Source organism: Lycorma delicatula, chromosome 5 (genome assembly GCF_047948215.1).
Source record: "Lycorma delicatula isolate Av1 chromosome 5, ASM4794821v1, whole genome shotgun sequence".
Classification (NCBI taxonomy): Eukaryota; Metazoa; Arthropoda; class Insecta; order Hemiptera; family Fulgoridae; genus Lycorma; species Lycorma delicatula.
This window is the reverse complement of record NC_134459.1, coordinates 48,797,794-48,823,549: the sequence shown is the minus strand read 5'-3', so window position 1 is coordinate 48,823,549 and position 25,756 is coordinate 48,797,794. Positions and strand designations below refer to the sequence as shown.

The 25,756-nt window shown below is 30.2% G+C and overlaps 1 protein-coding gene across 2 annotated transcripts in view; it reads left to right on the top strand.

The window, feature by feature from the left end:
- Positions 1-5,479: 5,479 nt before the first annotated feature.
- Positions 5,480-25,756, top strand: part of LOC142324917 (uncharacterized) — a 98,629-nt gene continuing 78,352 nt past the window's right edge. Inside the window, exon 1 of one of the 2 annotated variants that reach the window (XM_075366055.1) lies at positions 5,480-5,909. In XM_075366055.1, the coding sequence (XP_075222170.1) occupies positions 5,843-5,909 (67 nt within the window). In that variant the 5' untranslated portion in view covers positions 5,480-5,842. The remainder of the gene's footprint in view (positions 5,910-25,756) is intronic. The other variant, XM_075366054.1, reaches the window with a different exon arrangement.

Genomic DNA, 25,756 nt, shown 5'->3' with positions numbered 1-25,756 from the left:
TATTAGTTATTCACTATTTTTTTATAATTATAATATATATTTTTGTAATAATATATTTATTGACAGCCGAACGTTTAGACAATGAGAAAATATATATAATTGTGACAACAATACTTCACGTGTGTGCTGAATTAATTTCAGTTGAAGAGTAAATTATTTTCTCATTATTGAACTGTAGTCCAAAATTATCGGCAAAGATTTGATACTGAAAAACTTTTGGTTATTAATATGGTCTACAACACCATAGAATTCTAAAAAAAGATTTGTGTGATTGTTGTATGTATAAAAATTCTCTAAGCAACACCTGCTGTTGTATAATTAAAGATAGTGTGTATTTGTAAAGATTTCTTTTATATGTAGAAATAAATATTTTTCTTTTCTTGGCTTCCAAAAATTAATTTCTATTTATTTCAATCAATAATCTCATTCATTTAATTAATACACACTACAAATTGATGTAATATGTTAAGTTTTGGAGTGTTTGTGAGATATGTGGATCCACACTTACATTAGAGAACAATTTATTCATATCATTAATATCACTAATCAATTGGAATGATATGGGTCAGTAATTAAAGAAAATAAATCTGGTATTGTATACATATGAATGTATATTTTAAATATGAATAAACAATCATTAAGTTTACTGTAATTTAAATTTAAAAGTATTTGGTAATATTTATTGGTTAGAAAATAAGTAGCATTTTTTTCAATACCTTTTTTTTATTTACAGAAAGTAAATGTGGAAAATTAGTTTATTTTTTGTTAAAGAATTGTTTAACATAGGTTATTACTTTTACATATACTAAGATTTGTTATTTTATAATGGAGACTGTCCATCATTAACATTTTATACTAAAAATTTATTTTAAATTAATATATTTGACTATGTTTTATAATTGCTCACATGTACAATGTAATATATGATGGTGCCTCACAAATTAATATATAAGACTGCTAAAAAATGATTATGTTATTTTTTATAATAATTTTATTGTGTATATTTAGTGTAAGCTTCCAATCATATATTTTAATAAAATATATATTGTCTTCCGTGCATCGTACTATTATTAGTAATAGAAATAGTAGTGGTAGATTTTATATTATTTTTATACAGGTTTTTTATGATATATTTTTGCTTAATTTTAATTTGCCATTAAAGAAAATTATTTCAGAAGTAATATTGTTTTATATTGCAGTGTTCCTTATCACCTAAAATTGAAAAAAAACTTAAGTATAAACCCTAAATTAAGAAATATAAATCTAATCCTTTGTGGTGACGTATTACAGATAATTCATATGTATAGTTTTCCTTAATTTTTTTGTTGAAATTTAATAAAAACAAGTAAACAATTCAAATTATTTTTCCTTATTGTTGAACAAACATTTACTCAACTCTTTGTCAGACCCAAATTCTAGTGTATTTTTCCAATGATGATTTATCAATAGTAAGAAAAGTTCAATAATTTGCTAAAACAGTTTGAAATTTAAAATTATGTAGATTACAATATAAATATACAACGTAATTGTAAGTTGTAACTTAACATTTGCTGCTGCTACTGTTTGACACTTATATTGAATATCTTATTTTTATATATATCTTCATTTAAGTATAAAAAAAAAATAAAAAGAGGTGTATTTTATGTAGGGGTACTTCCATCATCTTTTGCACATAATACTGAATTGGGTTCCTAAGTGTAAATGTTATGATTTTATTAAGTACTAACCAAAGATACATCATAATTTACTACTGAACTTTGTACCATACTGAGGTTCGGTTGGCCTGTTCTGCTGTATTTATGATTCATTTAGTTGCTATATGATATGCTTACTACATATCCGATAACTGTGTATATTCATGGTTCCGTCTCTTGTTTTCAGCAAATTCAATACACATATTTCTATTTTTCTAGCTACACATATGATGGATAATGAATAAGCTGAACTGGCAGAGTAGAACTTCTATTCTGCCATCTTTCTTGGATTATTTTATGAAACAGTTGTCAGAATTAAGGGTCACAGTCAACAGAGTGAGGGAGTTGCAGTGAAAGAGTTTGTGCTTGGAGATTACTGTGATATGTGAATTGTTCATGTCATTTGATAATTTTCCTTGTATAGCTGTAACATGAAGTTTTCCTACATTCTCCATAATTGTGTAAATTAAATGGTTTGGATTCAAACTGGCATATATATAAATGGCAGTACTTTAGATGAGTATTTTTTTCTGACTTGCACTCAGTTGTAATATATTTTGCTGTGGCTTTTCATGAGAGTTCTTTATCCTCCAACTCCAGTTCATGTATACACACACACATGCACATTAATTCTTATTTCTTTTTTTTCTTTTTCTGAGTGATGAATTTTACATATATCTTTTTTTTTATTATTTTACAAAATTACTATTTTTTTAAATGCTGTTACTATAAAATTACTTGGTTAATATATTTTTCTGCTATATTAGGTAATTTTTTTTTAATATTATTTGTTTCTTTGTTATGGTTTACAAGCAATAATAATCTTTGTCTATTAGCCCACAAAAAAGATCCTTAGAAAGTGCTTTTGCAATTATAGAGTTATATGTTTTATATGAAAATGTTATAAAAATTGAAAATCTCATTTAAAACAATGAAATTGGCTGTCATATTGGAAAAATAATTTCAAATATACAAATAGGGTATTTCTAATAAACTCAAAAATTGATGAAAAATTCCATTTAAATTTTTTGTAATTTTTCTGATTTACAAGTTCCCAATAGTGGCCACAAAATGAACATTCTGTATATTTTGTAATAATAACTTACAAATGTGAATGTCATTAATCACTTAACATTAATTATTACAGTGTTAATATTTTACTGTATTGAGTTCTTCAGTGTCTGCTAATAAAAATGGATGCATGTGTGTGTATGTGAATGATTAGATGTAATTTGTATCGGTTGTGGTGGATTTTTTGTTTAATAGTTTTGGGCGGTGCAGTGGGATGCTCTTATAATATCCATACAATCGTCCAATTTTCAGGTGTCTTAGAAGCCTGAAGCTAACTTTTGCATACACTAGGTTCACCCTCAATCTTACTGATAATGGTTATTTGGAAATGTGTATAAAGTTACACATGTGTATAAAGTAACACATGAGAACCAAATGACATTTCAAATTTGCTAGATATATTTGTGTTATCCCAGGGAAGGTTTTAAGCCGTTAACCAAGGCTCTAGCCCAATTGGAGGTTAAGATATTAAAAATATTTATTATATCTTTGCCACCAAGGAAGATGAAGTTGTGAATTAAAGATATTCGTTAAGTAAAAAATAGATTAATCCTTTTACTTCATTTTTATATTTTATCTGATGAATTTTTCATTGTCAAAGGTGTGTGTACTTAAGTTACTATTATTCTATCTTTTGTAATTTAGTTTCTTTTTCAGGTTTCTATAAACCTGAATACCATAACTATTATTTATCAATATTCTCACAGTCATGAGAATAACATACAGTGCGGGGAGTCCAGGGGATGGAACTTCTGGATAGATGGGATGGTGATCGAAGCAAGCCTTGTGGGTGTCCAGGGCGCTGGTCCCCCTGGCAAATTGAGAATGGCAAGCTCTGTGGCCGTGGAGTAGGCCCCTGAGTTGGCTGGGCTGACCTGACTCCCAAGAGTCCAGATTCTGACTAGACAGGCCAGCTAATTATGTAAATATAAAAGTTGGAAAATGTAAACATAAAATTAATTTATTTTTTCCAAAAAATTTGTTGTTCAGGGTGTATTTTGTTATTGAAAGTGGGAAATTTATGACGCTTTGCTCTGCTTCTGCTTATAATTCTGTAGACAAAAAAAAATTTGTTGTCTGTTCATAGTGTTATGGGTTGGAACATTGTTTCAACTGAACACTATGAACTGATCTTAAGTTAGTTTTGCTAAAAAAAAAAAAAATAGGATAAAAAATAAAATAAATATTCTTCAGAAAAATTGGCGTTTGGATCGAGTTGGTTTTTTAAGTGGAAGGTCGAACGATCGACCAATTAATTCGGTGATATCAATTACGTACAATTTGAATTTTTATGTATATTGGTAGCATAATTCGGGTGCGTAGCAAGCCTGATTAAGTGAAGTTGTACTAAGTACGGGGACTTACGCATTGTTACATAATCAGCAAAAAGTGAATTCACATAAAACAGAATATACCATCGTGTCAAATTCTGTAATTATTTAAAATTTACTTCTAGTCTTTTTTTTTTTCATTTCAAACTCGTACTCAAAACGTTTTTCGGTAAACTCGTCACAAAATTACCTGTTTAGTTAATTTTCGAAATCGAAAATTATGAAATCAAATCGTAGTAATTGTTACTTTTATACGGATACTGGTGTACTTTGTGGTTGGGGTTCAATTAACCATACCTTTCAGAAACAGTCAGCCTGAGTCTATACAAGTCCATACATCATACAAATCATTCTCATCTCATTGGACCATGGGGAGGTTGCTTATTGTTCACAAGTTGAACGTACACATTAGGAAAAAATAAGTCAACACTAATAATAAAATTAATATTATTATTAATAATAAAATTTGATGAACAAATATGTTTCGATCGAAAAAGTTTGGGTCACGCTAAGGTATTGGGGTATAATCTGAAAGATAAAATAATGTATATATATTTTATTTTCTAAATAGAAGAGAAGGATACCATTTAGTATTAAATATATGAAATCAATTTGTGTTGGTGATAAAGACGTTTCCGTGGCGCGAGTGGTATCGTCTCGGCCTTTCATCCGGAAATCTCGGATTCGAATCCCGGTCAGGCATGGTATTTTCACATGCTACAAAAATTGTCCTTCGTTTCATCCTCTGAAGTAATACCTAACTGAGGTTAAAAAAAAATAAGAAAAAAACGTTAAATTTTTTTCAACGTATGTTTAATTAATTTGTTATATTATTATCGAAACTTTCAAAACTATTGTACTTTCAAAGTGAAAGAGAATTCAGTTTGTACGCTCTCATAATCTATACTGTGTTCAACGTAAAAGCTATCTTAACTGTTCTTTGAAGTAGTGAGATTTTAATGCAGCATGTGTGATTAAGTGCAGTAATGTATCGGGTACATTTATATTCATACATATCTTCCTGTGAAGTAATATTCGTTACAGTGGATCCGGAGGCTAAACAGCAAGAGAGAGTAATGTACCGGGTAACTCAATTTGTTAGTCGTTACCAGTATTTTTATAATACTTATCGCCTACTGCGTTTTTGTCAAAAGTAACGTAACTTTAGCTATATTGTAATTAATTCAAAATAACTCGATTCACTTGGCACCATATGAAAACGTAAAACATCAAAACATATAATTTGTACGCGAAACTTTCGAGACAGTATTACAACGCCACGCGGCTTGTTTTTAACAGAATAGCAGACTGAATCGAGAATACGGACTAGTGCGTGATCGTAGATATGATGATAGAGAAGTTTTCATTTACGTACACACACGTAAAATACGTGTGAAATTGCATTTTATTCAACTGTATACAACAGTACGTTTAAGGTCATATTATATTCTGTTATATTGTAGAACCAAATTTTACGTTACCTGTAATTTTCACACAAATCTGTTTTCGTAAAAAAATAGTAGGTTTTATGGAGATTATAAATTCTAATCATTTACAGCTGGATAGAATTATATTTAGCGTAGCTGAGAAATATACTGTAGCTTTGTAATGTTGGTTGCCCTGGCATGTAGCGTCATTTCGTTCCGTTGTCAACCAGTGTGATTGTTGTTGTGTGGTTTGGTTATTTTAACGGTCGTAGTGTTGTTTTGATGCATTTTATGATAACATTATTCGGTGGCGTAAAGTATGGAAGTAGTTGTCGATTCGTTAGTGAAAAATAATGAAATACCTATCGTAGATATCACGCACATGGGTAAGTTTGGAATACATTTAAGTTTGAATAATACACTTTGTTCTTATTAATATAGATTAAATGATTTTTCTTTCTTGTTTGAAACGTTATTCGTGTGACATTTCTTTGTTTATTCTATTAAAATATGTTATTTACTTTCTCATAATTTGTCGGTTGTTCGTATATGCGTAATACATTTTTTTTTGTGTGATTTTTCTTACCACACGTCTTGGTTTTCGTTGTGTATGGTATTTTACGAGACAACTATCGTAAGATTAACTGTAACTTACGATAACTTTTCCAGTGTTATTGGTTTTTGTAATGTTTATCATATCATCAAAGTCAAGTTACGTTTTTATCGTGTTTTCTGTTTGAAATGTATTACTGGAAGTAATTTTTAAAAAATGTATGTAATGTATATTATACAGTCATCCTTGTAGCATTCCCGTTTATGACTGCAACAATTTTTTTTTATATTATAAGCTTATTTGTTAGTGTAATGTAATCAGTAATTTTGTCGTAAAAATTCTATTTTATGGGTTTTTATTGTAGTAAGAATATTATGGGTGCTGTAAGAATATTACCGATATATTTTCAATGTGCTTTTGATTGAAATCTTTTTGAGCAGAATGAATGGAATATAAGTTTTACGTTAATCTGTTAAACTATGAGCTGTAACGAACATGTATATTAAAAACGTAAGTTACGATGTATGACATTTTACCGGTAGCTGATCCGGACTGGTAGTAATGATTCACATTGTTAGTCATATTACCTGCATATGTGCTTTTTTATTTACTACGAACAGCAAATATGGTGGAAAAAACCAATAAAGTTAAAAATTTATTGTTGAAAGTATATATATATATTTATTTATATTAACACTATTTTCCTGTAAGAATTTTTCAATGAAAAGAAATATGATTCATTCAATAAATTTGTGGACTGGAATTCCGTCCCATGCGGCCCATTGAGGTTCAATCCTTTCCTGCTTCTTAATAACTAATTGTGATTTTCTCACGCATTGATAAACATAAACGAATTAAATATAAACAAAGAATTATGATTAAATAAATGTCAAAACACATTTTTAAATAGAAAACACTATTTACAAATATATAATAAAAAGAATCAAAAACTAGATGTTAAAACAATTAACACAGATAGATAAAGAGAAATCAGTAAAGGTAAATACATAAAAAACAAATCTTAAAAAGAAATTTTTAAAAATTGTCAATAAAAAGTAGTAATAAATAAATAAACAACACTCATTCCAAGTTGAACGCGGATTGTTAGCTTAAAAAGCAGTCTAAACCTCTTGTATTATCCACCCTCTGATTGAGCACCTTGGTTTAAAACACCGGTTTGTATAGGGTTGGATAATACAAAAAATATTAATATTAAATTATATGTTTTATAAATATCCTATAAAATAACAATATTTAAGAGTAACTGGATTAATCTTATTGGAAATGCATTGATTCTTTTCTGTAAATTAGGGTTCAGTTCTTTTTAAATGTGATAATAATTCCCGAATGTAAACTTAAATACGAAAGTATTCAGGAACGTGTAGAAGCTGAACTATGAGATAACAACGATCAACATGCTGAGGTGTACATACCCGAGCTTTCATTACCGGGAACCATTGTTAAATTCGTCATCGACTGACGTTTTCAGGCTAGTGTGCAATTTCTAAAAGGTATTTTGAAGATAAAACACTTTTTTCAACGTACGTTTTTGTAATTTTTTTTCTTATCGGTCGGCTTGTGTTTAATTATAAATTGTTTTTTGTGAAATAGTTTTTCTTTTTGCGTTCAGAATGCCCTCACTTTCGTACATCGAAAAAAGTTTCTCATTTCGATTTGCGATCAACCATCTTCCCCTTTGTTTTGAAAATTATTATTAGGATTAAATTTATTTTGTTTCAAACAAAATATTCATTTTGCGCACTATAATCAACCCATCTGAAGTATAATTCTTTTGCGATAACCCCATAACACAGAACGAGTTTTCAAGATACAAAAATTAGCTGTCAGATCATTGTTTGGCGCCTATAAGTATGAATCGTATAGTTGATATTTAACAAATTAAAAATGTCAACTTATCCTTCAATTTGTTTTTTTGAATGTGTAGTCTTTGCTAAAGTAAATAGTCTCTTATTTTAAAAAAATTAACAATATCAACTGGTCCAATAAACCAGAACACAGAACTGTTTTCATAGGGCCTCTTATGGTTGCGTTGCAATTTTTAATAAATTATCGAACAATTAAAAATTTTTCTCGTTAATTTGTTTAAAATAGAATTAAAAACTTTTCTTTTACAGAATTAGTACTACTCTCTGATAAATTTTTAAATAATGCTAATTAAAAAATATAACAAAAATTCCGAATTTTTGCATACCATTCGACGTGTAGATAAACATTGTATTCAAATAATTTTCATTGACGGGTTTTGAGTTAAGAATTATTTTTTAGTTATTCTTTATTTATTATCTTCATTATCTGCATTTTAAATAAGAAATATTGATTTTAATCACATTATTTTTTATTTTATAATTAACTGTATGTTTTGTTATGCTGGTTTTAGCACACTTTCCCTTTATCAGTTCAGGAAAATGGTGTGCCAGTACCTTTGTTTTTGCCGTTCTTGATGGGATCTATAAAATGTATTATTATGAGAACATTGAAAACTCTGTTTCGCCGTAATAGTTAAAATGTGCCAGATTTTAATATGCTTTATTTTTAATAAACTTGAAAATTCTTAGGTTTGTTTTTAGATTCTGTGTACTTTATTCATACCATTTTACTCAGTCGAATTCTCCACAAGTTTTTTTTTTTAACGTTGTTTATTTGTTAACCATTTAACAAAGTTATTTTACGCCAAACATAAAATGATCGACCTGAGTCTATACCAGACTGCACCTCATTTACATATCATCTTCATCTCATTGGGCCTCACGAGTTGAACAGATTGCAACGTACACGTTAGGGGGAAAAACTACATAAAATAGTTTTTTTTCAACCCCAATCTTTTGTCTTTTAACCGAGATTTGTCGAAAAATGTATTTTTTCAATTCTTCAGGTCAAATTTCCTATTAAAAAAAAAAATCACTAAATTTACGCCTTAATTGGGGCTCCAAGAATTACAGTCTTGCTTAATTTTACTTAAGGCCACGAAATCTTTCGTTCTGATATATATATATATATATATAATTTATTTATTAAATGAGTTTGTTTACCGTGGAATTGTTAATAGTAGCACATAGAATAAGCTCCTAGTTAGTTCCGAAAGGCCGTATGGAATAAAAATTTTTATTATTTTGAAAATTAATCATTTGATATTTAAAAATTGTAATATCACATTTCGTCATCCTAGTTGGTATTATATTTTTCAATTTTTTTATTGTTTCATGCTATTGCTCGAAATCTTTTCTTATTGTATTTTGTTTTAAATGAGGCGATGTCCGTATGGAAGTGGTTTTCAATCTTTCGTATAAAAAACCAAAACTATTATTGTTTTTAACTATGTTAAATACTATTTTAAGATAGTACCTTAATAAGGGATTCAATCGGTTGTGGTATTTTTGTATTATTAAGAAATCATTTGCAAACTCTTGTTTTTTTATTATTATTGTTATTATTCTTTAAAAAAAATAAAAATAAGTATATAAATGAGTAAGTTAAGGGTACTACGTTATAATTTACAACTTTGTCACTGGTGATAGGTTAAAGCTTTTCAGATTACAAAACAAAATTAAGATAAATCGTTGCCAGCTTTTTTTATTACAGCAGTTTGTAATGAGGAGGAAAATAAGTTTCTCTAATACTCTCCGCGCTTTGTGTAACAGCTAATAAATAATAACCGACCGTGCGTTAATGCAGTCGATTCATACGTATCTTCATTCATAATTCATTTATACATATAACATAATTAGATTGTATTTATCAAGTTTTAACAAAGTATATCAACCCATAAATAATTTTTCAATAATTTGGAAAAATTGGGGTGTAGCAAATGTTTCTAACTCGAAACCATATATTTTTACTTCGTATGTACGTATGTATCTCGCATAACTCAAAAACGATTAGCCGTAGAATGTTTAAATTTTGGATTTAGGACTGTTGTAACTTTAGTAGTTGTATATTTCCCCGTTTGATTGCGATCGACTGAACCAAAAGCCCAAAATCCGAAACATTTGGTTTTTGGACTTTTTGTTAAGTGCAGTAATAAGCCCTCATTGTAAAATTTTCAACTATATATCATAAGTGGTACTTATTTTCATTGGTTTGAGCAAAATAAATTTTAATTAATGGAATATTTGGATCTTAACAAGGGGAAGGCACATCGGTTCGAATCCGATTTTATTTCCTTTTTTCTAACTTTTTTTTTGAATTTAAGTATATTAATTTATTAATAATTATTAACCTCTGATTGTAAAAAAAATTACAATAAATAATAATTCAATAATAACAATAAAAAAAAGAATATGAAAAAATATCTGAAGTTATTATTGAAATAAAATTTTATGTACCTTTAAAAATGTGTTTATGTAATTTAATAGATGTACAAAGAAGACATGTGATATTCACATTAGATTTTTTGGTATGAGATCACCAAACCTCAAACACTCAGATGGAGGCAAAACAAATGTCTTAATGTGGAAGGATAAAGTGGACAGATTGTTTCTGAAGGTCACTGAAAACAAAAACTGACGTAAACATCTTCGGCTTCGACATTCCTAACCAAAATGTCGGGCATTTAATAAAGTAAATAAATAAATCTAGTAGGCAAAATTAATAATTGTTTAAACCACGTCAGGAACGATTAGGTATGCTATTCGACAAAAAAAAGGAACTGCCTTGGTATTTGTCTGGATGGATCAAGGCAAATCGCGGTAAAACGTTGGATTACAGCAGGATCACAGAATAAACGAGTACATATAATATAAAACAAATAAATGGGATTAAACACTTCATTAATTAAAAAAATTATTAAACATATGAAATAATGTTAAAATAAATACATTAAGATGCTAATACAAAACATTAAAACAATTTATATTTTAGAAGGCGTTGATGAAAATTAATTGAGTACATACTTGTGTACACGTTGATTGGAATGCAGAAAATTCAGGTTTTTTTAAAAATCTGTTATTGGAATAATTCTAAAAATTCATCGAAAATTATATTTTAATTTTTTTTTTGTATTGTATATCTTAATTTTTGAAAACTAATATTATTTTTTGTTGTTATATCAGCATAGATTTTTTTATAATGATATCTACTTGTTTACTACCCTACAATTTATGGCTTACGTAATGTTTATTCGTTCGAGATAAGAAAAAGGTGAAATACTTTTGTTGACAACAATTTATTTACTTATTATTATTATTTTTGTTACTGCATAATTTATGTTTTTGCGGTGATAATCTTCTGTACACTAGTTATATACTATGATGCAAAAAATAGACTTTTGTTTACTTCATTTGAATTAATCACTTCTGCGTCGCGTCAGATACGCATCAGCTGCGTGACGAATTTTGATATATTTTGGGTAGTGCGTATAAATAATTATCTTATTCGTGTCAATACATAGTTATAGATTTTCAACGGCTAAAAAAAGGAATTGTATGGAAATGCATTTGCCTGGACAGATTAGCAGAAATCCTGGTAAATCTTTTTTCAGAACAGCATATAAAATACAGAATTTATTGTAAAAAAAAATCTATTAGCTTGTGTTAATGAAAATTATATAAGCACATATTATTTTTATATATGTTACGGGAAAATATTTTAAATAAATTGGAACATCTTTTAAATAATTTTGGTGGTTTATTAAAGTTGTAACGAAAACATAATAAGGTTGTTTCTCGTATCTCGAATTATTGTGCCGAGTGAAAATAGTCTGCTCTCTGGGCTTTACTGAGGTGACATTTTTTTTTTTTTAGGAATAAATGACTTTATTCCTAAATGTATGTATATGCATGGAATAATTAATAAAATTGATATATTTTTAATTTAATGAACTGGGTCTAATGATTCAGTGAATTATTCTATCTGAAGGCCCATTTTTTATCTTGAAAAGTCGTTTTGATTTTAAAAGTAGCTCGAGACATTATTTTTCAGACGGTAGTACACCTATATTAATTAATTTAATAATGATGGTAGATTTAGCTTTTATTTGGACGCTTTGACGTGAAACACTTTGCTTTGATTCTGTTTTGTCGTCTCATGAAAATTTCTTGTTTAAACTTGAGGATCAAAGATACCACTGTTATCAGTCAGAATTGAGAATGCTACCCGCGCAGTAACCATTGTCACCTCCTACTCTAAATCATATTGCAAATTTAAAGTTAGAATCCATCCGGTAAGTGATTTTTTGAACCGTATAGAAATCATCGGACATCCGAGATTACACCAGATGATGTGTAGCAACACCGTTACTCATCTGAGCTTAGAGAATATGATTTTTTAAGTGTTCTTGGAATAGTAGAATTATCATCGTTTGCTTTCTTGCTTACATATATTTACGAAATCGATAAAATGACCCTTGTCAGAAATAGAACCTTACATTGGCTAATTTAAAAGTGGTCGGAATATTAATCGCTACCCAGGCTGGCGGGCCAGTTACTACCCGATCGACAGTTCGGGTATAAAAATGTCGCATTTACATGCAATGTGATCATTTATGTCTGGCTTGTTTATACAAACATACATGGTATAAAACTATTTACATTTATTATATTCTACGTTTATTTATTATTATTATTTTAATAAATTCATGACCTTGAAATATCTTAGTTTTGGATCGACTAATATTCATTATTCACGATAATTTTTGCATAACGCACTACATAAGAAATGCATTGTGCATAATAAAAAAATGCGTTGATTATAAGTTAAGAATTAGTAAAAAATGCGTCTCGATTGGGTTTATTTTCCACAAATAATAAATTTACTGTATGTTAATTTGCCAGGAGAAACAATCGAGGAAATCCAGTTTTTATTAATAGTTAATGTTTCATTACGTAGTTAAATCAAAACGTTTCACACACACCCACCCCCATACATACACGCACACACGCGCGCGCGCTCACAAACAATTGATATGCATGTAATAAAATGCAATTAAAGTTTTCTAGGTTGGATTTAATACTTACAGAAATGTAACTCGTTAAATCATATATAAAATTTAAAGCCAAATAAAAATGAAAACATTAAATATGCTGAACTCGAACTATGTTAAAATCCTATATTTTTTTCAAGATCGGCGTACTAGTTCTGTTTTGTCGGCAAAATTTATACATGTGTTATAGTTAATACTTGAAAAAGCCTATGATTTGAGTCGAAATTTGTATGAGTGTTACTTAATCCTTGTACAAAGTTAAGAACGTATTGCGATAACGAAAAATTTCGGTTTTCATTTCAACGGAAATATCCATTTTGACCATCCCTGAATCCATTTAAACTAGTTTCGGCGTGACGTCGTACGTATTTATGTATATCGCATAACTCAAAAATGATTAGCCGTAGAAGTTAAAATTTTGGATTTAGGATTGTTGTAATATCTAGTGCACCTTCCCTTTTGATTGCAATCGACTGGACCAAAAGTGTCCAAAAAAACCCAAAATCCAAAAGATTTGAATATTTGACATTTTCTTAACTGCAGTAATAAGATCTCATTTAGAGCTTTTCAACGATGTATCATAACTTGTATTTATTTTCATTAATTCCAGAGTTAAAGCCAAATAAAATTTTAATTAAAAAAATATTTTGATCTTACAAGGGGAAGGCACATCAGTTCAAATCCGACTTTTTTTTTTAATTTAAATATATTGATTTATTAATAATTATTAACCTTTGATTGTAAAAATAAATTTTAAAATAAATAATAATTCAATAACAACAACAATAAAAAAATATCAGAAGTTATTATTGAAATAAAGTTTTATGTTCTTTTCATTTAAAAAAAATAAAATGTGTGTATGCAATTTAATAGACGTACAAGGAAGTCATGTGGTTTCCACATAAACCATTTTTTGTTTGTTTTAAGCTTTATTATTATTAAATTTTAATTAATTTTGTTTTGTTTTTCTTTGTATTTTATATTATTTGTAACCTAAACAATTAAAATTAAAGGAAATACTGAAAAATAATTTATGTGCTTAATCCTTTTTTTGTTAGTTGTATATATTATATTTGCAAGGAAGTTTACTTTTACGCCTATTAAAAATCTACCCCTGACCCTACTTCTTCGTCACGTCCACCTTATAATAATACATTAAAAAAAATATAATAAAAATATCTTATATCGTAACTTCATCTTAATGTGTAATCTATAGCACTGATTTCGTGAGAGGTGAAATATTATCAATGAAAATATTATGTTTTTAATTTCTCTACGAGTTTCAAATTATTCGTTAAAAACTTTTAAAAAAGTTTAACTTTTAAAAATTAAAAATAATATGCTTGTAGATTTCGCGAGTAATAGTCGTGCAATGTAACATCTTCAAAATCGGAACACTAAAAACAGGTTCTTGTTTCGGATTCATTTAAAAATCTCTTAAATAAAATGTTTGAAATTTTGTTAAAAATATAATGTAAAACTTAATGGATAAATTTAATGTGAAGTTTGTGAAAATCTAACGGTACGTTTTCGAAGTATTTAATTTATTCTCATTCTCAAACTCGACCGTACGTAATATTTAATCTGATATAACTGCAAAAAAAACTAACAACACTTACATATTACAATAAAGATCAACCTTAGCGAATGTCCTTATAGGAATAGGAGAAATATTAACATAATATAACCAGTTTAACTAGTAGAACATAAAAGTTGCTATTTAAATGCAGGTAAATATTATTCAACCGCATTTTAAACGGGTTTCCCATTTCATAAACAGGGGTGCTATTAGTGACAAGGGTCACTAAAGACTATTAAAGAAATAGCCGAATTACATCTCGTAAAAGAAGATCTTTCAGTGCAGTTGGAAATTAAACAGTTATTAATTTAGTTTTAAAATGTTTTCAATCGGTCGACGTATCGCTATTCGTATTACCTCAGTCGAACGGTGTTTTGACATCTGCGTCATTAAAAAAAAACTAATGTGGACACTATATGACTTCCTTGTACGCCTATTAAATTACATATATATATAAATTACATATACATATTTTTTGCTGCACTTCATTTATATTTATTTCATTTGAAAATGAGATACAATTCTCCAATTTTTAATAAAGTGTCGGCCTTCGTGGCGCGAGTGGTACATTTCTGCCTTTCATCTGGAGGTCCCGGGTTCGAATCCCGGTTAGGCATGGCATTTTCACACACGCTACAAATCAGTCATTTTATCCTCTGAAGTAATACCTAACGGTGGACCCGGAGATTAAAAAAAATCCTTTGATAAAGTGGACATCTACACAATTGCTAAAATATTAGTTTTTATTAACATCAAGTATTTATACAATTATTAATTCAACAATCTTACATGAAATATTAGGATAGAGTAAAAGTCCGTTTATTACTCGTATTACTACTAGATCAGTATTACTCGTATCTTCGTGAGTTGCCGATTAACAAAAGTTTTAGATTTATGGTGTGTCGTATTAATAAAAGTTAATAATAATTAAACTATTCTGTATAATGAACTCCTGTATACGGGTTAGAAATGTTAATTTCGACCTAACGGTGTAAAATATTCAGTTTTTATTATTGGATTATCTGGTGATTAATTAAAAATGAAAAAGAAACAATCATATAGAAAAAATAAAGATAAGATGATGAAATATATCTAAAAAAATCGACAATAAGATGAATATGAAGAGGAAGAAAACGTTAAGACCAAGGAAAGAATAAAAAGATTAAGAGAGGATGATGAATATAAAGAGAGAGAAAATTTGAAAAATAGAGAACATGTAAACAAATTAAGATCAGAAGAATTATATCAAACCAAAGAGGGAATTAATGATTGGCAACAAAAAACTAATAAACGAAATGATGATCATCTCCGACTTAGGGAGAATATTTTTCGACATATCAGAGGAAAATGAATTAAAAGATAAGAATCTTTTGCAATTTATTAAAGATCGGGCATGTATGCCTCAGTGTATATGTTGTTTTTGTGAGGGTCTATGTTTCAGTCACTGTAGTTAACTTTTTTCTTTCTTTTTTTTTTTTCTTTCCGTAGCGGAGGAAAAAGCTCTGCCAGCCGCCGTCAGGCCCGCACTGACGGTAGTGCGGGGCTCTCACAAGCTAAAAAACCTCCCCTTCTACCATGCAGTGGCCGGATCTAAGCCATATGGTATGTACAGCCCCTGCATGATCACAGTTAACTTAAATGTAGATAAAATTAAACAGAAATTCCAGAATAATTAAATAAAATTAAACTAGAAAATCAAAAAATAATACTATTCTAAATTATAATTTTCAATTAATATTAAATAATCATATTTATTACCAAATCTATTATATATATATATATGTAATAAATTAAATTACATATACACACTTTTAAAAGTACATAAAATTTTACTTCACTTATAACTTCTGATTTTTTTTATATATATATATTTTTTTATTATTGAATTACTATTTATTGCAAAACGTTTTTACAATCACGGGTTTAATAATTATTAACTCAATATATTTAAATTAAAGAAAATAATTTTTAAAAAAAGGAGATAAAAAGTTAAAAAAGTCTGATTCGAATCGATGTGCCTTCCCTTGTAAGATTCATATATTTCATTAATCAAAATTTTATTTCGCTAGAACTCTGGAACCAATGAAAATAATTACCACTTATGATATATCACTGAAAGCTCTCAGTGAGAGCTTATTACTGCAGTTAAGAAAAAGTCTAAAATCCAAATTTTTTGGGATTTTGGGCTTTTTAGACACTTAGTTCAGTCGATTGCAATCAAAAGGGGAGGTACTCAATTAGATGTTACAACAGTCCTAAGTCCAAAATTTCAACATCTTACGGCTAATCGTTTTTGAGTTATGCGAGATACATACGTACGTACAGACGTCACGCCAAAAAGTAGTCAAAATGGATATTTCCGTTGAAATCTAAAAACCGAAATTTTTCGCGATCAAAATAGTTTCTTTACTTTGAAAGTAAAAATTTAATTTACTTAAGATGTAAAAATTACAGAAATGATACAACAGCTTTTACACTCGTTAAAATTCTTTTTTATTCGAAAAATGTAAAATTTTTCTTTTAAAAAAATTTGCTGCAAATACCTTTCTTGATAGTATATGCTTTTAGCTCTGTAGTCTCGATTCGTACCTTATCTGAACCGTGCCTTAACGTAAGCAAATTTTAAGATATTGCATGAATAGTAGATAAGAGATATTTTATTTATTTTTTTATTATATCTTATTTGAATGATATATTAATACTGCACAACCGAGAGAGTGAGTGAGGCCGATTATGTAGGTTATGTTTCAAAAGTCGGAGATTGAATCTTGTCTTGTTTCATTCCGATGTTACCGAGGAATTGGTTTTAATCGATTTATCCCAAGAGGATAAATACACTGATAAATTGGGAAGTTGAATAAGTTTGTATAGTTTGTTTTTTCTTCTGCAATCCTCTACATTACTTCCTGATTCCTCACTTTATTTGTGTATCCTATTTTCTCTATCCACCCTCAAAAGTTTCAATACACTCCCTTTCGTTCTTTCTCATCATCCATGTTCACTTCAAAATAACAAGACCGTACGTAGCATTTAGCTAACGTTATCCTTAAGCCTAAATCCAGACTTTTTACTTCTTAATAATTCTTTCCTCTGATTGAAGGCTTTCCTTGCCTTCGCTATTCTTACTTCTATTTCTATCTCTTCCAGTCCTTTCTCACCATAGTACCCGATTATCTGTAATTTCTTTTTGCTTTTTCTATTCTTTCATCACTTGTCCTTACCTCTAAATGTTCTCTGTTATTTACTTCCATTACTTCTGTTTTTCCTGTATTTATTTCCATTCCGTAGTTTTTCTTTCCTTCCCCCAGGGATGTTAATAATCTGTGAAATATCATATAATCAGCAAACTTATGCATTTTATTTTTTTTCATCTTATACTTATTCTTTCTTCTCTTCTTCATTTCTTTTTTTTTTATATAATAGAATATGGTAATTTTTCTACTCTTCATTTAACTCCTGTCCTTCCTACCGTACTTCACTCAGCTCTATGACTATTTATTTATCTTCATTTTCCTCTTAAGATTCTCTAACTTTTCACTCTGACTAAGTCTTGACGTTCCAAATTCGCAGTCGGTCCTTTAACAACTTCGTTTGTTGTTTATCCCGGATATCCGAATAAAAAATTATTTTAACTCCGGAACATTTAAGAGAAGAAGCCAATATCATAAAGCAATGCAAGAAATTACCACTAGGATCTTTAGTCAGAGGTTTTCCGTTGTGTTTTGTATTCTAATACCGTCGACTTCCTAAAGAAGTTCCTCCGCTTTGGAGGGCAGTTTTCCATCCCCTAGGGGAATAGGTGACCTGTATCCATCACCACTTTCCCGCCCTCTGAGGAGACCGTTTGACAGTTGCAATGGAGATAATTCCTTACACCGGGAGTAACTGCGTTCCTACATTGTTAATCGCTTGTATATACTAGTAGTTTTTAATACGAGTTTTTATAATTATTGTCTCCTCTCATCACGGAAGGTTAATATCAAGATTCTTCTTACATCGAATCTCGGAGCTAAACAGAATTTTCTAAATTCTCTAGTAATTTTAGAGAGGGCAGATATGTGGCATATATTCACAGTAAATGTTTCTCATAATAGCATCTTTGATCGTGATAATCTAAAATTTAATTGTCTGTTTGTTGCGAATTGTTCCAAAATGTTCGAACATTAATGAAACCTCCTGTATCGTTTTAAATAAAACTGAGTTATAGCCTATACGTATATTACATTAAAATTATTTTTAGCCGGCTTACCTTAGTTCATACATAAGCAAAAATATTATTTGTACCTTCATTTTAGTGCATTTAGATTCATGATATTTTCTCACTTATTCTATCGGTTTAATTTATCGAGTCGAGTTTCTTCATTTTCCTTTCCATCCAGTTAAACATGTCATGCAAATCACAAGTAGCTTTGTTTTGTAGTCTGTTCCTTATAGCCAGTCGTTATTTGTGTTGTAATAATTTTTTAATTGTAATTTATTTAATGAAACTCTAGTCTTCACTGATAATTATGTGTCAGATGCCGTAACGTAAAAGGTTGTAGGCGATCTGACACGAGATAAAAGTCGTTTCTAAAATTGGTGTACGTATTCTCGTCTCGTTCTCTTTCACCGAGCCGAATACGATGTAGTTTATCATCAAGCTGTCTTCGTGATAATGAGGATGGTATTCCGCCTTGTACAGATTACATCAGGAATGAGTTGATGTGGTACTCCACTAATAAAAGAAGGAAATGCCTTAGCATTTGCTTGCATGGATGGATCAAGGGAAACCACATAAAACCTTGATCAGAGAAAAATTATAAAATACACAGTTAAGTATAAAGTAAAAAATAAATGTGATTAAAATATAAACATGAGATAGTGTTAGAGTGTATAAATGAAGATACTAGAAAGAATACATAAAAAAATAAATCACGATTTATGGAATAAATCGATGTTATAACATGTAGATGTTGAACGATACGGAAAATTCAGGATTTAAAAAAATTGTTTAATTAATATTAATTAAAAAATTTATCGACAGAGTAATATTTTTTTCTATAAAAGAAAGTAGTTGAATTGTTTTTTAAATGTTTCGGTAATTTATTAAATATGACAACGGAAGCAATATATGGCCCTTTAGTGTAAGCCGAAATATTATGTTAAGTTACACGAAAACAGTTCTTTTTCTGGTTGATAGATATGGATATTGTTATTTTTTTAAGAATACGTGACAATTTTTTACAGCGTAGATTGCAAATTTTTAAATATAAACTCGGAAATAAATTAATATTTTTATCTTTCTAAATATCTATATATATGTTTTATTGGTGCCAAACGATGATAGTCCATTTTTTGTATCTTAGGAACTCGTTCTGATCTTTTTTGGGAGCTCATGGGATTACTTCAGAAATGATTATACATAAGCTTAATCAAATTTAATAATAATTGAGCGTTTTAAGTTGCTTCAAAGCAATACTGTACGGTTTGATTTTGTTGCAAACGAAATCAATTTGATTGTCCCAAAAGATGATTTTTCATGGTGATCGTTCCAAGAGACAGTCTTATTTTACCTTTGTTAATGAGTTTGGAGCTTAATACCGGTAGAAAAATCGATGGCAGTTAATTTTTCTTCCGATTAGATTTCTTGCTAATCTAAGAAATTTCATTTCATCGATGTAAAATCGTGTTCAAGCACCTATTGACTGCTGTTACAACCTTACTTGGCTTTATGCTCGTATGAATGTCGTAAATATATACTTGAAAATATGACCCATTAACTACTTAAGAATTAATTTTATTCTTATCTCAGATTTATCTGTTTTTTGTCCAATTGTTTTCCAGTTACGGTTACTTTTCAAGTAACTGCTATTTCATTTAGGATAGATTTTACGTAAATAATAATGCGTATTATTAACACAGCGAGTGGATTGTCTTTGCAATTTATTTTGAGGTCTCTGGTTCTAGTCCCGATTAGTTCAGATATGATATTTTTCACACGCTAAGAAATTCATTACCATCCATTCTAGTACTTACTTTGAACTTCAACCTATTGTCAAAATATGAATAAATAAATAGATTATTATTAAGTCGTGATATTTATCATTTAATTATGATAATAATACTGGTTCCTATAAAATTGCGTGGCAGTGAAATGCGATTGATATTTCACGTTAGTGCCGGGCGTGAACTGTAATTTTTGAGAGTAGCAAAAATTAGCTCGCCCATTGTTGTTTATTAAGCAGTCATAATAGCATTGTTCTTACGCGATCGTTGCAGTACTTTTCCCATTTCGTAGCCTGAATATAATTATTTATTTTTAGATTTTTAATGTGACATCCCTATCGTTGTAATAATTACTTTTAATCGTTGTTTTATTTTTTTTAAATAACTGTTTTTAACTGAAATAGATATTGTCTGAAAAATAGTCTGGAAAGCGATTGGTCGAAAACGCCTTTTCTTATCAGTAACGATTGGTTATTGGGAAGTTAGAAGAGTGTAATTTTATCATTTTTTACGCGTTTCACACGGGCCTAAGGTAGTTAAAAAGTAGTACTTTTCTGTAGTTTATTAAAAAAATAATTCAGTAATGAAATGAAATCATGTAGGTAACCAGAAAACGGATGAAAAATCAAATAAGACTTCCAATTTTTTTGTATGAAATGAGTCGATGATAAGCAAATTTAAGTTAATATCTGTATAACGGGCAGAATTGTTCTATCTTAATCAATTAAATGCGATGATTTTTTTGTAAACCTGCATGCGATGTTTTTTTTGTAAACCGACCCAAAAGGGCCGATTGCCGATTGAGAAACTCGTCGAATAGTATGTAAAGTGCTGTGTAAAGTGTGCTATGTAAAGTGTCGAATAGTAAATTTGTACTGAGAAGTGCTACGATTTAGAAGACGTGTTGATGATGACTTTTAAGATCGACGAATCGTGTTATGCTTACCGTAAATGTAAAAGCGGTTGTCTATTTCCGCAGCAGTAGATTTACGGGGGTTAACCGAAGTATTAAAGAATGTTTTTTATAGGATATGAGCCGTCCGACCGCTGCGACTTGATTCGGTTTTATAGTACTACCCGAGAACAATGTAGAGCGCCAATTTGTCGGAATTCTGGGGTAACATTCTCCTGCCGGCCGCATGCAGTTACATTCATCTGACCGTGAATCATTATTTGTAATTGACTCTTAACATATGAAACTACACGAATACGGTGTGTAATAAATGCGAATGTTAAACGTATCGGATAGCGGTCGGGTAGATATTTTTGAATGCATATTTATTGGTTTAGCGGATTTCAAACCTCTGTAACAGGTTTATTAGGTACAGCCATACTAAAACTTTCGAATTTGTTTATTTATCGTACAATTCAGTGTAGTGCGTCTAATGTTAAGACGCGACTACACTTCTATATGTGTTATACCCATATCGAACTGGTTATGATCTATCTGCAGCAAGCGACGATAGGGGCCGTTATATTAATTATCCTCATTAGTATTTATTTTAAATGAAGAGTACCGTTATGTACTGGTATTTTCACTTATAACCGGGGAAGGTCATAAATAACGTGGTACGTATACGATACAGTTTCAGATTGTGGGCGCAGATTTACAAAGTACAGTACATTACAGTTATATACTCTAAAAAAAGCGAGTACACAGCGCAATGGAAAAAAAATTGTAACAGATAAAAGTAGGTGAATTAGAATTAGAATGTATTTTTTATGCCGAATCTTAAAATGAAATCAGTTTTTCTACATAACCCTAAGATTTTTAGTTATGACCCTTTAAAATATTGAGAAACAAAATTTAAACTTAGATTATAGAATACAAAAATAATAATAGTCATATTATTATTAACGCATTTAAAAGTATACCATAAAAGATATGAATTAACAATGGATGATGGTTTGTTATTAAGATTGAGGTGAAGCTACGTAAAATTTTCACTTTGGTAGCGGAATAACGTATTGAGTTTATATGTCAGTAATAATAAAATATAAGCGTAAAACTAAGTGGTCATCTATGTCACTGAACAGTCAGTTGGCCGAGCAGTAATGAAAAAAGTGACTGAAAGTCGGTGCCTAAAATATTTAAATATATAGACATCTATTTAAGTTAAATATTTTTGTTTCGAATTGTTTTAATGGATTTATTCCTGGAAAGCGGTTGAATAATATACGGGGCAATAGATAAGGAAATAATAGTCATTAATGATTACGCGATTGGTTGTCTGTATACCGGAAAAGCGATAGATGCATTCAACGTCGCGGTTATAACCGTGTGTGACGGTTATAAATAAACACACATACACAAAGAGAGAGAGGGAGTGAGAATGTGTATACTCTCAGTGATCAGTGACCGTATAATCACTCTAATGTTTTTTTAAATGAATAAAAACGAATCACTTTATATACACAATAAAATTAGGTAATTACATGCAATTATGGACACATCTGCGATTTTGGGAAAATTTGGAATATACCTTATTTAGGTATATAATAACCAAGTTATTCGTTGCAATTGAAATTTTTCGTCGGAAACGCCTTTCACCCGAGTTACGTCCCTCGTAATTTACACAGTACAATCACCAAAAATTTCGTAATTCAACACTGTACAAGTTTAACATAGTTATTTTCGGACTTAATAATTGGTGGTATACAATTATGCATAAATCAGCTTAACAATTGGTGATTTTAATATTTAAGGATAATCAGACCAGGTTAGCGAGCGTTAGGTTTTTCTTTTTTTACCTCTGTGACCACCGTTAGGTATTACTTCAGAGAATGAGATAAATGACAATTTTTGTAGCGTGTGAAAATTCCTGACCGGGATTCGAACCCGGGATCTCCGGATGAAAGGCCGAGACGCTACCACCGCGCCACAGAGGCCGGCAGCTTATGTTTGGTTAGGTTAAGTTGATATAACCGGGTTGGTCTAGTGGTAAACTCATCGCAAATCAGCCGATTTCTAAGTGGAGAGTTCTAAGGTTCAAATCCTAGTAAAAAGCCAGTTACTTTTATACGGACGTGAATACTATATCGAGGATACCGGTGTTCTTTGGTGATTGGGATTCAATTAACCACACATCTCGGGAATGACCGACTTGAGACTGTGCAAGACTACACTTTATTAACATTCATACTTATCATCCTCTGAAGTAACGTATGGTGGTTCCGGAGGCTAAACAGAAAAAGAAAAGATTAAGTTGATATCTTACGAAGTTCAGTACAACGGAATCGTTAATTACCGTTAATTACATAACCTAAGCTTAACCTTTTTTCTTTTTATATTTAGCCTCCAGAACCACCGTAAAGTATTATTTCAGAGGATGATATGTATGAATGTAAATGAGAAGTGTGGTTTTGTACGGTCACTGATCGACCATTCCTGAGATGTGTGGCTAATTGAAACCCTACTACCAAATAACACCGGTACTCATGATCTAGTATTCAAATCCCTATAGAAGTAACTGACTTTATTAGGATTTCAACCATAGAACTTTCGACTCGAAATCAGCTGATTTGCGATGACGAGTTAATCTTTAAGTTCACCACTAGACAACCTGATGGATTAACCTAATCTTAACCTTGACCTAAACCTAACTGAACTCAATTAAATTTCACTTAAACAAAGTTATTTACTCCGTAAATAATGTATTCACGTAACCAAACTTGCACTTATGCTTAACCTAATTTAATTTAGTGTTAAGTGAATCTAATTTCATTATTAATTTAATTAACAAACTAGCCAAATTATTTAGCTTGAAAATAATATATATTATATTTGTACAATGTTAAATTATGAAATTTTTGGTGAGGATATTGTGTGTGTAACGTACAAGGTATGTAACTCGGGTGAAAAGCGTTTCCGACAAATAATTTAAATTGTAACGATTAACTTAAGTCCTAAATAAGGTATACTCCAAATTTCATAAAAATTGGAGGTGAGCCCTTAAATTGTATATAATTTCTTAAAATTACTTATTAATAAATAGAAAAAAAATACAATATCAATTAAATTATTGGTTAATTAATATTATTTTTGTTGTATAAATTGCTAAATATGTAAAAAAAAAATTCCGGAAGGATCAATATTAATGAAGTTAATTTAATAATATAAATAGACATGAGTTGTGGGAATTAAATTTGCTTGTTGTAATTAAAATTCAAGGTTTTTAACGTGCATGTTAAAAAAACGCAGGTTAAAAACCGTATATATTAACTAGAAATTTAACGTCTTAACACTTCCATGTTTATAGAAGATAAAAATAAGTAATAATTTACCAGTTTTGCTATTACGTAACGATGGTTATTTTTTTATTTATTTAATGTTGTAATAAAACGGTTTTAAATGACTTTACTTGAGGTAATTTTTGTATTTCCATTCTAAAAATTCTTTAGAATGTTTACAATGTTTATTTAGATTGTTCTTTAGTAAAGAATCACAATTATCCTATTCCATCCCAACCCCGTAGGGGGAAGACATCCACCTTGTGACGTTACTGATCGCCACACCACTCCCTCCATTCTGAGCCCTGAGGGGCTTTACTGGAGGTTCTTTAGACCCTCTTAACTGATTACAGCTTACAATCATCAGCCAGGCCTCGGTCGGGATGTCACCGATGTAAATGCCTCGGCAGACAATTGCATGAATAAAATACAAATCAAATTTTGCCTTCACATAGGCCTCAAACGGACATCTTCACATTGAATCTAACATGATTCCCTCAAACTAACTGACCGGAAGCGCGAATCCCGCTTCTAGTCCAGATTTGACAGTACCGTTCGTGACTGTGAATGCCTCGGAAAACGAACGAATTGAAAGGTAAATCACACTCGTACCGATCAAAATTATGTCTTGCGCAACATAGAAATTCAGACCTCCACCCAAATAAGTCGACCAATTTAGGTCACCTAACAAGGGGAACGTAACCTCATTCCGGTCCGCCCAGTAGCCGAGAACAAACCCCCCCCCCCCCCCGAGGCGGTCCCATCATGAAGTCTCGCGTGGCATTACCAAGTCACGATCATTAGGACCGCCACCAGCGGAATGAAGCCACGCCGCCGGTCGCACGGGCTACCGTACCCCGGCGGCGCGGCCACCCCCACCAGCGGGAGCCCCAAATCGAATCACAAACACCAATATAACGTGGCCCGATGCCAATGCGCCTACCTCCAA